Source organism: Nannospalax galili, unplaced genomic scaffold (genome assembly GCF_000622305.1).
Source record: "Nannospalax galili isolate Female #2095 unplaced genomic scaffold, S.galili_v1.0 scaffold54, whole genome shotgun sequence".
NCBI classification, from domain to species: Eukaryota; Metazoa; Chordata; class Mammalia; order Rodentia; family Spalacidae; genus Nannospalax; species Nannospalax galili.
This window is the reverse complement of record NW_008341028.1, coordinates 9,779,329-9,794,859: the sequence shown is the minus strand read 5'-3', so window position 1 is coordinate 9,794,859 and position 15,531 is coordinate 9,779,329. Positions and strand designations below refer to the sequence as shown.

At 42.1% G+C, this 15,531-nt stretch overlaps 1 protein-coding gene across 5 annotated transcripts in view; it reads right to left on the bottom strand.

Annotated features, from left to right (window-relative positions):
• Kif23 (kinesin family member 23) overlaps positions 1-11,388 on the bottom strand; it is a 30,234-nt gene extending 18,846 nt beyond the window's left edge. For 4 of the 5 annotated variants that reach the window (XM_029565034.1, XM_029565031.1, XM_029565033.1 and 1 more), the window contains exons 1-7: positions 11,207-11,378; positions 9,563-9,632; positions 8,235-8,363; positions 2,204-2,309; positions 1,852-1,988; positions 1,376-1,485; positions 777-947 (exon numbers count right to left, since the gene is read on the bottom strand). In XM_029565034.1, the coding sequence (XP_029420894.1) occupies positions 777-947; positions 1,376-1,485; positions 1,852-1,988; positions 2,204-2,309; positions 8,235-8,363; positions 9,563-9,632; positions 11,207-11,217 (734 nt within the window). In that variant the 5' untranslated portion in view covers positions 11,218-11,378. Of the gene's footprint in view, positions 1-776; positions 948-1,375; positions 1,486-1,851; positions 1,989-2,203; positions 2,310-8,234; positions 8,364-9,562; positions 9,633-11,206 lie in introns of all 5 variants that reach the window. The other variant, XM_008836382.3, reaches the window with a different exon arrangement.
• Positions 11,389-15,531: the final 4,143 nt, after the last annotated feature.

The window sequence follows — 15,531 nt, the reverse complement described above, 5'->3', positions numbered from 1 at the left end:
TGTATCATGTATGACCTCAATTAGAATTCACAAATTTTTACTATTTCCCCAGTAATATCCCATTAGACATTTATAAAAAGTTATTTATAAGACACAGGTTTTCCTACTATTTATGTCCTAAGTGGTCCCAATGAACAAAGCACACAAGATCAGTCTTTAGGTAAAGAAAACCATCCACTCAGGAACAATGCACAAATTATCAGAGGTAAGATTTGTAAAGCAGCTCTAGTATAGACACAGAGGTACTATTTGTGAAGCCAGATGGTAACTGGTCTTCAGACTTAACAAGGTGAGACCCAAGGCTATCTATCTCAGGATGACAATGCAATATGGCTTTACATTTATTAGAAATGGATGGGCTAAGAATTACTTATACAGGCAAAGATCCATCCTGTAGAGATCACCAAGACACAGGAGTTACAAGTTTACCCAAGTTGTAAAACTCTCAGCACTGTCAAGGCATTCAAAGGTGCCCAGCGCTCTTTATAAAATGAAGATTTGTCTCAAACAACCTAAAGCCAAATTTTCCAAAACTAATCTCTAAAATGGATCTTCGGGCCACTCTGGTATGCCTTAATCTACCTATCACTTTCCTATTACTGCTACTATCTAGCCAATAAGAGTTAGTACTCTTGAGCACTAACTACATGGCAGTTATTTCAGCACATCCTGAAAACCAGTAAGCATTATCCCCACTTACACCCACAGAAACAAAGGCTCCCTGGGGTAACTTCCCCAGGGATAGCAACTAAGAAGCAGTTCTCTTCACTACTTACTTGGGTTTTATGGGATCAAACTGTACTTCTTCCAATAGATCATAGATATAATTATTATATATTTCAATATAAGAGACAAAAATGCCATAGACACTATCTTCATCAACTTCTTCTGCTTTGCAGAACTCTTGTACATTTATCATATCTGCAAACTCTGGGTCTACTTGTCGTCTAAAACACAAAACAAATCCCCAAGTCAGATTTTCACCCATCGAGTCAATATAAAAAATAAATACCAAAGTGAACAGAAACTAGTAACGATGAGCTTCCATTAAAGCAAAAATGCATAAAGCAACTTCACTGAGACTGGGGTGGGGGGTGGGCACACAAGGACAATCCAGAACCATCTAGAGTCACAGCATAGGTACTCACCTCCGCTACAGAAAGGCATCATCTCAAAACTGACTCAGCTGTGCTCAAAACCAGACAGAACACCTGAGCAATTGTTAACTTGAGAGCACACCTCAACTCTGACCTCACAGCAGTCAACCATCAGACCTGCTTGTCTACTTCATGTTCACCATTCCACAAGCCTACAGAAACCACAGGACAGAATTCTGTCCACCCTGGGTCAGTGCTACACAGATGAAATAACTTACTTGCTAGAAGGGGTCTTTGGAATGGGCATGGTTTCTCTTTTCTGACGTTCCAATAAGGCATCAACTTCACACTGTATATCCATACTATTTCTATCATTAGATTTAAAAACCTGAAATAGATGAAAAAAGTCAGGCTCTATTTTTGTGTGTGTGTGTGTGTGCGCGCGCGCGCACATGTGTTTGAAAAAAATTTCACTTGAACAAGAAACAATTTAAGAAATAAGAAACACTTTAACATTTAAACTTTGAGGGACATGCCGGCCCAGTACTCTCAATTCCCTGGCTTCCAACCCCTGCTTCTACTCCCTAAGTGCTGATATTACAGACACACATCCGCCATGCTCAGCACATTTGAACAAAAATAAGATTCAAAATAGTGCCAATACTTTGGTCCTTCCTCAGTATGGCTATACCCGTAGGTGTCTCAGTCCTGTGTCTAAAGGGAAACAGTCACAACCCAAAAGAACTGTACTCACATATCGTTTAGCTTGAAATGACCCTATGCTGTTGAAGATCATGTTCAAACATCGAGGAAGCAGTCCTCCATCCCCTGGAGAACCTGTCATTGTGTGAGTTTTCCCACTTCCTGTCACACCATAAGTAAACAGAAGACCTACAGTGTAGCAAGTGACAATGAGTTATATGTTTAAGTCCTGCATAACATTTCTTCACTGTATTAAAAACACTAAGATTAACTAGCTCAAAAGGGCAGGTTTAACATCACTCTACTGAATTAAATTTGAATTCAATGTCAAACAAACTAAATATATAAATTAAAAAAGTTTTATCATAAGATTAAAGAATCCAATCAAATTCCAAGAATCCTACCATTCTTGCCATGAATGAGGTCATCTACCAAGGGATTTGCCACAACATCAAAAAGTTCCTTCTGGGTGGTATGAGTGCCAAAAACTTGCTTAAATGAGTACTGAGTCTGTGGGAAGAAGAAAAAAAACACTGAAATTCCACTGTATCTAGGCTAGAAATAATCTGTTTACACTTACAATGTTTCAAGTCTAGACAGGAGTATCTTTAAAGCTTGGACCCTTTAGTAGAACATAAATACAGAAAATATGACCAGTAAATATTTTCAGTACCAGCTACTGAGAAAATGTAGAAGTAGGTAAGTTCATGAATGCTTCACAGACTTAAACTGATTCTGTTTTAACTGACCTTAATAAATAAAAAAATACATAAAACAAAAGGTATTATAGTGAGCCTCGGAAGCAGACTGAGCACTCAGCAGGCTGAATCCTAGGCCAGACTGGCCATAGAGTGAAGCAAAGAAAACAAAAGGTTTTGTAATGACTCTTAGATTTGTGAAACATTTTGGGCATTAGTACATACTCTATTTTATGGCTTTCTATTTTGAGGGAGTGTTTGTACGAGATAGGGTCTCTCTGCCCTGGAACTTGGAACACAGACTAGGCTGGCCTCAAATTTGTGGCAATCCTACTGCCTCTGCCTCCCCAGTGCTACGATCACAAGCATGGGCCACCACACCTGCCCACCGCTTTCTACTTTTTCTTTATGAAGGTGGCACTTAAAATCATATCGCAAGGGCCAGTGAGATGGCTCAGTAGGTAAAGGAGCTTGCCACCAAGCCTGAGAACCTCAGTTTAATCCCCTGAACCCACATGATGTAAGGAGAGAGGTGAGTCTCGTAAGTTGTTCTCTGACCTCCACATCATACCTATGTGTGCGCGTGTGCATGCATACACACACACACACTAAATGTAAAAAGACATTTTAAATAGCATAGCAAAATTTCAAAAGCAGGGGCTGGAGAGATGGTTCAGCAGTTCAGACCACTTGCTCTTGCAGAGGATCCAGGTTTGGTTTCTAACACCCACATGAAACTTCAGTTCCATGGGATCCGTGCCCTCCATGGGCACTGCAGTCAATGTGGTATACTCACATCATTAAGGTAAAACACTTATACATATAAAATAAAAGCAAATAAAATATATTTTAAAATCTCACTGCCTTTGAAAAAATTATCAAATGTACAGTGTTTTAAAAGCAGAAATGAATTGGAAATATTATCTTTAAGTTCTTATATAAAATGTTAAGTTACAACTTTTAAGAAACTATTATTACCAAATATTCAAAATATGATTAAAAGTATAATCATTAACAGAAATATTACCAAATTCATACTTGAAAAATGTGATTGGAATATATACATATATATTGCTATTTTTTTAGACAGGGTCTGGATTTCTGATGAGGCTGGAATTACAGGCATATGCCGCCACACCAGTGGGAAATTTGTTCCAAAGCTCCCCATTGAAACCAAAACCTAAAGATACTCAAGTCCACCAAAAAAAAAAAAAAAAAGGTATATTGGCCATTTCATAACTTTAAGTCCTCCCTAGGCTACTATGATACTTAATACAATACAAATACTATGCCAATAGTTGCTGTATTGTAGTGTTTAGGGAATGACACAGAGAAGTCTGTGTTGAGTACAGATGCCTAGTTTTTACAAAGATTTTCAGTTCACAGTTAGCTGAACCTATGGATGTGAGCTTGCAGATACCATTATTTTATAAATGAGAAATCAGATTAAACAACTTGTTGAAGACAACACACTTCTTCAGCTAGGCTAACTTATCTTCGTGGACATTTTCATTCTAATGTACTATCAGAACAAAGAATCATGGAATGAAAAAGATGTGCAGGGCATTGCCAGCCAGAACAGATGGCCTCAAGAGTCAAGAACTCCTTTCTTTCAGAGAAAAGAAAACTTGAGGTACATATCCAAGCTCCTGGAACAACAGGAAAGACATTTCCAGAGCAATGCTCTTTCAAGTACTCAGTGTTGCATTCTGTCATAAGGCAGTGACAATTTTCAATCTACCAAAACTTTAACATGTACTTTTTAAATGTTATTTGTACAGGGGCTGGAGAGATGGCTCACGGTTAAGAACACTGGTTGTTCTTGCAGAAGACCCGGGTTCAAATCCCAGCACCCACATGGCAGCTAACAACTATCCGTAACTCCAGTCCCAAGGGATCCAACGGCCTCTTCTGTCCTCCACTGGCATTGCACAACACGGGTGCACTTACCCGCATGGAGGCAATACACTCAGACACATAAAATTAATAAAATATATTTTTTTTAAAGTTATTTGTACAAACTTGAAATTCAGTAAGTTAGTGTTCAACTTTTATTGTATCCTCAAAGACTTGCTGTACCATCAAAATTTCCCAGACCATGCATCCATACTTAATCCAAATTACTTGTTTGACAAACAGGACCAAAAGGTACATAACCATTGAAGTTTACATAAAATAGAGGAAAGAGACAGTAAACAAGTACAGACACGCACCATATGTTCAGGCAGTAAGAGACTACAAAACAATGATAGTCCCCTAAGATTAAAATAGAAGTGATAAATTAAAATAATAAATTCTTATTGTCTTTTTTTTGGTCTTTTTGAGACAGGGTCTCCCTGTAGCCCCAGCTGTCCTGGAATTCCCTGTGTAGACCAGGCTTGGCCTTGAACTCAGAGATCCGCCTGACTCTGCCTCTGAGTGCTAGATCAAAGGCATGCACCACCACGCCCAGACTACCTATTGCTTACTGGTCTTAAAATACAACATATTGAGCTAGGCATGGTGGTGCACGACTTTATCCTAGCACTTGGACGCAGAGACAGGTGGTTCTCTGTGAGTTCAAGGCCAACTTGGTCTACACAGGGAGTTCCAGGATAGCTGGGACTATAGGGGGATCCTGTTTCGAAAAAAAAAATACAGCATATTACTCAGGAATGTGTGGCAACACTAGTGTAAACAAATCAGTCTAGATATGTGTAGATGCACACTATGGTCCAATTGCTTACAGTATTCTGTACAGCAGCCCATAGTACAGGTTTGTACTCTAAGAGCAGTAGGCTGTATAGCCCAAGTGTCTACTATGGCAGGCTATATCTAGTTTATGCAAGCACACTCTATCATGTTCACAAAATGATGAGAACTACCCAATGATGCACTTCTGAGAAGATACATTCATCCTTAAACAATGCACAACCATCAAATAAATCAATGTGATAAGTGTTATAGCAGACCTGAGGAGAGTGAAGTGCTATGTAGTCTTAACACCCTGAAGCAGCAAAATTTAAGCTGAAATCAAGATGACGAACCATCCATGCTCCAAGGGAAAGAGAGGTCCAGGCTAAGCCAGAGGGATTCTGGCTTATCCAAGATCTCAAAAGACTGGATGAGCACTAAAAGATAAGGATGGAAAAAGAGATAACCGGGAGGCAGGTTGAGCAGGATTCTGTCCCTTTAAAGATTTTATTCCTTGAAAGGTTTAAAAAAGGAAGTGATAAGATCTCTTTCTGCTTTAAGATTATTCTGGCAGCTCTGTGGAAATGATCAGACAAGATCCTGTATAGAAGCAAGCAGTCTAGGCAGGCTGCAGCAAAGGCTTGTGGGTGCTACTCAAGGCATATTCAGCAGACCAACACCGGGGAACTGGTTGTCACCAGTCTCCTTAACATTTAGAAACATTTGCTGCCATTTGACATTGCTACATCCTGGACTACACTGCATGCATGTTTCTCAATGGACAGATTACAAAGCAAGTCTAGTTCCATTTAGGACAAGCTAAAGTATTCATTGCCCTGCATCAAGATAAAAACACCACACTATCATAGTTTGAGAGGTATTGGTTTCAGTGATTAGTAATCAGACTCAGAACAAGCTAATGGGAGTGGAGACAGACATGAAAGGATAATCTTAAAATATACTTTGCAGCAGAACTGACAGGATATCTATGAATGACCTCAATATGAGCAGAGGCCAGTGGAAAGCAGGTTCCAGGTCTCTGGACTGACTGAGCAATTAGACAACATGATATCCTCACTTTAAAAGATAAGAGGAAGCAATTTAGGGAGTAGGGGAGATCAAGAGCTCTTTTAAAACATTTTTTTTACTTCTTTTTGAAAAACATTTTATTATTTTTATCTGTATGAGTGTATTACCTGCATGTATGTAAGTACACCCGTGTCGTGCAATGCCCACGGAGATCAGAAAAGAGCATTGTATTCCCCTGGAACTGGAGTCACAGATGGTTGTCAGCTACCATGTGGGTACTAGGAATTGAACCCAGGTCCTCTGCAAGAGCAGCCAGTGCTCTTAACCACTGAGCCATCTCTCCAGTTCTGAAAATAGTATCTCCTTCAAGCTGGAATTGGACTAGCAACCTAAGGATGACTCCTACTGGGGGGTTAGCTATAGTCCTCTACTCTACCAGCTGAGCTATCGAAGGGATAACATTTTAAAAATTTATTTTTATTTTATGTGTTTTGCCTGCATGTATGTAAATGCATCCATACATGCAATGCCCGCAAAGGCCAGAAGAGGGCATCAGATCCCCTGGAACTGGAGTTGTGGACAGTTGTTAGTCATCATGTTGGTGCTGGGAAACAAACTCAGGTCCTCTGCAAGAATAACCAATGCTCCTAACTGCTGAGCCATCTCTCCAGTCCCAAGAGCTCTTTTTTAACATGTAAAATTTGAGATGGCAAATATCAAGTGTTTAGATATTGAAATTTAGAGCTTAAGAAAAGATTTTGATCTGACATAAGCATTCCAGATCATTTACAACCACTACCAGGATGCCAGGCATGGTGGTGCACGCCTTTAATCCTAGCACTTAGGAGGCATAGGCAAGTAGACCTCTGAGAGGCCAGCCTGGGCCATACAGTTTGAGTTCTAGACTATACATAATAAGGCCCTGTCTCAAAAATAAACAAACAAATAAGTAAATCCACTGTAAAGTATAGGTAGAAACCAGAGCCCCCAGGCATGGTGACACACACCTATAATCTTAGCACTCAGGAGGCTGGGGTAGGATTGCTGCATGTTCTTGGCTAGGCCAGGCTACAGTGTGAGATTCTGTCTCAAAATACGAAGATAGAGAAAAGAGAACCCTGGACATAGCCCATCTTATTTAGAAGTTAAACAGGAGAAGTCAACAAAGAATGGCTACTGACAGAACAGCAGGAGGTAGAGAGGGAAAAAAAGAGTGCTTTAGGAAGGAGAAGGATGCTGAGAGATAGTGAGGACAAAGAGATCAACTTTGGTAGCAAAGTTGATTCACCAAGGCAGGTGAATCATGCTTATAATCTCAGCACACAGGAAACAAGCATCAGGTAGTGGATATACAATTGTAATTCCAGCACTTAGGAGGCTGAGGCAGGAAGATCACAAGAGTGAAGCTTGTCTGGACACGGTGAGACTAGCATACACAAAAACATATTGAGCTGGACATGGTGGCACAATGCCTTTAATCCCAGCACTAGGGAGGCAGAGGCAAGCGGATCTGTTAGTTCGAGGCCAGGCTGGTCTGCATAGCAAGTTCCAGGCTACCTAGGCTATAGGAAGACCCTGTCTCAAAAAGACCAAAAAAAAAAAAAAAAAAAAAAAAAAAAAAAAAAAAAAAAAAAACCACACAAGGAAACAAAAAAACAAGCAGTTCATAAAAGGTTGTCACAAATGTGTAATGCTGCTATGGATGTAGCTCAGGTGGCAGAATGCTTGCCTATATGCCCAAGGTTCAACCCCCAGCACAAGGAAAAAAGAATATAAAGCTTATTATTAAATGTTACTCAAATCTCTACAGATGAAGTTGTAAATCCAGTATAAGAAATCAATCCCTGAAAGCAATTCTCCAATTCCAATATACCCAAAGTACAACCATACATCCTGGAAATCAAACACCTCTACATAAGGTGCTTAAAGCATTAAGTCTTTCTAAAAAAGTGATTAACAAATGAATGTTGTTAAAGTCAAATGGCCATTCAGGAAACAGCATACCAAGTAAAAACTTGGTTCCAGTAGGAATTACCTCCTTATAGTCTCCATTTCTGTTGAACCGGTAGCCCTCAGGAGTATGGAGCTGCACAGTTGTGTTATTAATCACTTCTATGCAGTACTCTTGATCAGGAAAGCTCAGTGGGCGCACCCTACAGTACACCTAGAAAACCAGAAAGATGTTTAAACATGGCTGACATTTTGCCTGATTTTCCTTTTGTTTTGTTTTGTTTAGCTTTTTTGAGACAGGGTCTAACTCTATAGCCTAGGCTGACCTAGCAATCCTCCCGTCTCAGTTCCCTAAATGCTGGGACTGCAGGCATGAGCTACCTCAAATACAATGAACTTCCCTGATTTTCCATTTAAGCTTGTCATTCATTTATCCACAAACATTTGGTCTTTCCTTCCACACAAATGATCTACAAAACTGAGAGGCATGAAAATCAAAATATGCTACTCAAATGGTAAAATTCAAAAATGCTTTAAATCAAAATTTACATTAAAAAGTATTAAACCACACAGTTTCTCTTCCTGTTGCATTGTGCACAAATAATAAAACTGTACTAACAATCTCTTTAAATGGCAGGGGAAAAAAACTATTAGAACCCTTGTAATTACATGTCATTTCAAACTGCTAGTGAACTGTGTGTGGTGGTGTGGTGACACACATCTATGATCCCAGCATTTAGGAGGTAGAAGCGGATGGAAGGTAACAAGGTCAAGATCCAGACTGGGCTCTCTGTGAGACTGTCTTAAAAAAAAAAAAAAAAAAGAGCAAAGTGTCAGCTTAAGAGGTAGCACAGAAAGTTTGAGAACACATGTCCAGCTATGCTCACAGTACATGATGCAAATGAGAGCCAGAGACCCTCTCCAATAGCAGGTGGGGTGATGGTATAACATCACAGAGCAAAGCAACTCTTATCATAAGGATGCACTAACTAAATCAAGTTATTCTATACCAGTCTTTATGAAACTTGGGAGTTTGGGGGTTCTTCTTGGGAAATGTGTCATCAACTACCACATGCGGGGGGGGGGAGAGGACTATTATCTAGGCAGAAAGTCTGCTCCATCCCAAAGAGCACAGCATGAACCTGGTAGTTTTCAGCAACTTTCAAATTATAATTTGTGATAGGAGGTTTGTAGTCAACAATGAAAGACTTCCTTTTACTGGGCTAATTAACCAATAGAGAAACAAACCTTCACAGCCAGAACTAACTTTATAGGATTTGGTAAATCAGTTTGACTAACTGCTTGCTCTTTGACTCAACTTCCACATCACTTCTTCCTCCCCCTTCCATAAATATACAAATAGCAGAAACAAACTAAATAAAGAATACACATAGAAACCCACAAGGACCTTACCCCAACTGGGTCCTTAAGGTTAGTCTGGGATCCTTTTTTTATTGCAGGTTTCCTGGGCGTCTTAGCTTTCCTGGTCATAAATAAGAGAAATTTCAGTTCAATACTAACACAAAGCCTCACAGAGAATTCAAACAAACGTGACCTTCCTGGGGTTTATAAAATTATTTCTTAGTAATTCTAAAAATTGTACAAATAACAAGGATAAACTGTATTAGAGAAATGTGGCAATAATCTAAAAGTAATTAAAAATCTAATTGGAAAAATAACATGTTTGGTACCAAATGTACCTCAGGGGACTTTTTATTTGGTTTTTGTTGTTTTTGTATTACTGGAGATCAGATCCAGAGACTTACTCATACTAAGCAAGCACTCTACCAAGACATTCTTAAACCCTTAGTTTTTATTGGTTCCTTATTTAAAATAGTTTGCTATGTTTTCTTGAGCCAATTTTATGGTCACAAATTGACAATGTCTACAAATAACTGACCACACTTAACTTTAAAGAGGTGCACACTCTGTGTAAACAGTCATTACCAAGACAAAACTGACAAGAGATGAGCCTCAGTAAACTACAAAAAGGCACATGAATTCATTCTTTGATCAAGATTTATAATTAAAGGCTATGGCTGTGGTAGAGCCCAGCAAACACAAGACTCTGGGTTTGATCTCAAAGATAGAAAATAAATAATCTGCTGTACTGTCAAGTAACAACTGGTCATTGAATGCTCAAAAATACTATCCTTTATGCCCTAAATATGTCCCAAACTGCCAATTTCTTGCTCTTTTAAGTCAACAATAGAAAAAGACATTCTGATTTATTTCAACCTTTCTCTAGCATATTACTTTTTCGTTCCCATTTATAGGCTAGAGCAGTATTTAACACTAAAATTAAAGTATCGTTGGGACTGTAGTTTAAAATATTTTTCTCAACATATTCATAGAAGCAAAGAGTCCTTATGCAGGAAATACTGGGGTAGGTGTTGGGGTACACGTATTTAAACATAAAGCTTTGGGTTTGGGCCTCATTCAAACAAGTTCCCTTTTTGTTAGGGACTAGGAGGAAGGATCCCACAGCCAACCCTCCGGCAGAAGTCCCCGTACAACCACGGCGGACGCGGCCCTCCCAACGTGTCACGCAATTACTGTGGAATGTGGGCGTGGGAGATAGTGTCCGCCCGCGGGATGGCCTGGGGACAAAGATAGCGCAAAGTAACTGACCTGCAGAAGGGACCTGACCTCAAGGCCACCAGGGGCTGGGAGGGGGCCCCGAGCTCCGGGATGCCCGCGGATGCCGGGGAGCGGCGGACCGCAATCCCGGGCCCCCCAAGTGCGCTACGCGCCCACCCCGATTCTCCGGAAATCTGCAACACGCACAGCCGGCCTCACGGAAGGGAAAAGGGTGCGGAAAATGGGAGTCGGCAGGACGACCACCGGGCCACCCCGGAGTGGCTGCAGAAAGCTCTGGCTGGGAGCGGTCTCTCCCGGCGGGCGCGGGCACAGCAGGGTCGACGGGCACAGGGCCGGGGCCTGGATGTTCCGCCTGCACGTCAGGGCTCCGCTGAGGGGGCAACCGGGCCGCGACGCCAGGAGAGCAGTGACCCCCGTCCTCGCCACCCTAGGTCCCCTCCGCGGCCCGGTACTCACGCTGCCTTCATGGCCGCAGGCCCTATGTTGTCTAACCACGCGCGCGGGACGCCGGGCTCCGACCCCGAGCAGGGACGGCGGGGATTGAGGGACGCGAAGAGCGGCCGCGGGAACTCACACACCGGCTTAGAAGAGCCCGGCGGCGACGCTGCGAGCGCAGGTGAGCGCCCGCCCGGCGCATTTCAAACGGGCCAATCAGCGGCCACCTGCGGGGAAGGGGCGGGGCGTTGGGGAACACCGCACTGCCGGGAGGGGCGCTCGTCTCCTAGGCAACCGGGCGGGACCCGCCTGAGGCGTAAGATGTCAGAGCTGAAAGAAGACCAGAGGGGGAAATTCCGGCCCTTCCATTCTCTGACTGAGGTCTACCTGCCTTTGTCCCCAGCAAAGGAAGCCACCCCAGACCAGGGGTGTACCGCTCTCCTGAGGCTGTGTCTGACTTCCAGGCCGCCACATCACCTTGTTTTATTATTATATTTTCTTTTATTTTACTTTTACATTTTATTTTTATTTTGTTATTTTGAGACAGGAGTCTCACATAGCCCAGGCTAGCCTCAGACTTGCAGTCTACATAGCCCCAGGATGACCTTGAAAACTACATCAACTTGGCTGTCAGTACTTCTTGAGTTTCCCTCTCTGGGTCTTCCAGCTCTTTCCTATGTTGCAGCGTCATTACTATTTTTTCTTTTTTTGCGGTGCCGGCCTGGAACTCAGAGCCTCAGGAACGCTAGGCAGTGGTGCTATCACTGAGCCACATCCCCGATCCTTAAATCCTTGATTTTGGTTTTTTCCTGGCCATCCAGAGATTAATAAAAATCTTCCTCCTGTCCTTTGGCACCACCAGAAACTCCTCCTGCCTTCCACGAATTGGCTCTAGCTCACCTCGGCCTTTGCCTCTAAGCTGGTGACATCAGGTGTGTGTCTACACCTATGCTCTCCTGCATCGGTAGCCCCATTCAGAATTTCCAGGAAAGGATAGTTTGGTATCCTTGATCCATACTGTTGGACATCAGTCTTGCACCAATATTTGCTATTACGAACTGCCATCATGAACATACTTGGAAATACAGCCTTTTATACAATGCAAGTAGGATAAATTTCTAGAAGCAGAATTGCTGAACAACAGTAACCTAACAGGCTTTGAAGCTAACACCCTCCAATAGAGTTCCATTTTACAGCCACTCACCTCTAAATCACAGTTGTGGTTCCCCATTGCATGAGCCCCTCAATAGGGCCCTGGAGCTCTTCTTCCCAAATATAATCACCTACACCCATCCCTACCCCAACACACACGTTTGAACGTATTTGCATCCACAGTATATTCTCTTCGCTGTTTCTAGTACCTCCTTTCCTCTGACAAGGCCTTGTCTGCAGTTCTAGGGACATCTACCAGGTTCCCTGCTCTGTATTCTGGAGCCCCTCTGCCCACCCCTTGCTGTGCACCTCCCGGCTCACTGCACCCGTTGAATTGCTTCATCATTCCCTCCGAATTAACAGCCTCTTCCCAATTGCTTCATCATCGGCCTCCCAATTTCCTCTGCCTCCTCTTCCAGCGTATCCCCACAGCCTCACTAGATGGCATTGTTGCATGCCCATCGCCTTGAGCAGTGTGGGCGTGGCCTCAAGGCTTGAGTGGAGGATGGATCAAAGCTCTCTCTGACACCCTAGTTGAGGAACTCTGCAGCTTTTCTTAGGGCTGGGTTTTCCCTTCTTTGCTCCCATCCATATGAAAGCTCTAGTTATTCATTTTCTTAGAAGTACCAATTGCTATGTTATTTCTCTATTCTAAGACGGCCAAGTATTCTCAGACCCTATAAAAGGTTTACATTTCCCTCTAGAATTAGAAATTCAGACCAGGGCAAGGATGGAAAAGAGGAGGAAGTAGATCTGGGAGCCTTTTTTAAAAGTCAGATTTAAGCCGGGTGTGGTGGTTGCACACCTTTAATCCCAGCACTTGGGAGGCAGAGGCAGGCGGATCTTTGTGAGTTCGAGGCCAGCCTGGTCAACATAGTGAGTTCCGGGACAGCTGGGGCTACAAGGAGACCCTTTCTCAAAAAGACAAAAAAAAAAGTCAGATTTGGTGCTAAAGAGATGGTTCGGCAGTTAAGAATGTTTGCTAAAAAGCAGATGACCTGAGTTCAATTCCTAACATCCGTATCAGGCAACTCACAAATGTCTGTAATTCCAGCTCCAGAGGATCCAACACCCTCTTCTGTCTTCCATGAGCACCTGCACATACACATACCACCTCACCTCCTTCAGATGTACACACATACACATAGTTAAAAAATAAAAAATAGGGCTGGAGAGATGGCTCAGCAGTTAAGAGTATGGGCTCTTGCAGAAGACCAGGGTTCAAATCCCAGCACCCACATGGCAGCTAACAACTGCCTGTAACTCCAGTTCCAAGGAATCCAATGCCCTCTTCTGTCCTCTGAAGGCACTGCATGACATGGGTGCACTTACGTAGAAACAGGCATAACACTCATATACATTAAAAAAATAAATAAAAAAACAAATCTTAAAGTCATATTTGAAGGGCTGATAATGGAGCTCAGTTAGTAGAGTGCTTGCCTAGAGTGAACAAAGCCCTGGATTGAAAGCCTGGGTTTGATTCCCAGCACCACATAAACTGGGTACATAAACTTGGCGCTTAGAAGGCAGAGGTAGAAAGATCAGAAGTTCAAATTCACCCTCAGCTAAAAAGTATGTTCAAGGCCTGCCTGGACTACATGAGATTCTGTCTCAAAATACAAAACAAAACAAAACAAGGTGGAGGGTGGATAGATGGCTCGGGGGTTAAGAGCATTGACTGCTCTTGCAGAGGACCCAGGTTCAATTTCCAGCACCCATATGGCAGCTAACAGCCATCTGTAACTCCAGTTCCAGGGGAATCTGATGCCCTCTTCTGACCTCCTCAGGCATTGTACAACACAGGTACACATATACTTGAAAGCAATACACTCATACACATAAAATAAAAATACTAAATAAAATAATATTTTTAAAGTCAGTTTTGAGGTACAGTAAAAGCCATCCCTCTTGGTTGTCTTGTTCTATGTATTTGATAACATATACCATCCTGTATCCATCACCAGTCAAATGTGTGCTTCTTTCACACACACAAAAATTTCATTTTGCTGCATCTTTGTAATCAGTTACCTTCGTAACAGACTACCCTGTAATCCCAACTCTTGGCGATTGCTTATCTGCTTCCCTTCCCTGAAGTTCGCCTTTTCCAGTTTCTTCTTTCACTCAGTACAAGGTTTTGAAATTCATCTGTATGTTGCCTATCTGAAAAATTTTTTCCCTTTTCATTACCAAGTACATTGTATGACTGCCTGACAATTCGTTCGCTTATTAGCTGATGGACATTTAACTTGCTCCACTTTTGGGCAAAAGCGTTTTTCTTTCTCTTGAGTAGGGCCATAGGTCTTGGGGTAAGTGTAGATTTAATTTCTGGACTGGAACATAAACCACTGAAAACAAGCTGATACTACAGAGACTTAAAACTATATTTTAGTCCAAATACCCAGTATAATGGTTAATCTAAAAGTGGCTAAGACACCCAGATAAGCAAGTCCAGCTGTGGGAAGCCTGCTAACACCACTGAGAAGAAACTGCTGATGCCCAGGGTGTTTGAAGGAAGGGAGTAAAATGGAGACAGGACTGTTCAGGAGCTGGGACACTCTCAACACATCTCTGTCACTCTGGCTGGCTGTTTGTCTGTTGCCTTGGAAACATTGTCCTCTGTTCCCAGGTTATGGACTCAGCAGGCAGATCTGTGTGAGTTCAAGGCCAGCCTGGTCTACATAGTGCACTCCAGGCCAGGGAGTCCCTATCTCAAAAAAAATATTATTTTATGTGTATGAGAGTTTTGCTTGCATGTATGTAAGTACACTAATGTGTTCAATGCCCAAAGAAGTCAGAAAAAGGGTTTCAGATTCCCTGAACCTGAAGTTGTTAGCCTCCATGTGGGTACTGGAAACCAAACTCAGGTCCTCTGCAAGAGCAACCAGTGTTCTTTCTTAACCACTGAGCCATCTCTCTAGTCCTTATTTTTTTGGGACAGGATGTTATTATGTATCTCAGGCTGGCTTCCAACTGGTGGTCTTCCTGCCTCTCACCCTCCCAAGTGCTGGGTATTATAAATGTTCCAGTTTAAATGTTTTCATATTAAAAGTCATCTAGGCAAACCAAGGTTTATGGTCTAAACCTATGTAATCACAGCACCTCAGGAGGCTGAAGCAGGAAGATTATAATCTGAGCTACATAGTAAGATTTGGTCTCAGCAAAAAAAAAAAAAAAATACTGAGGATGAGGTTAAG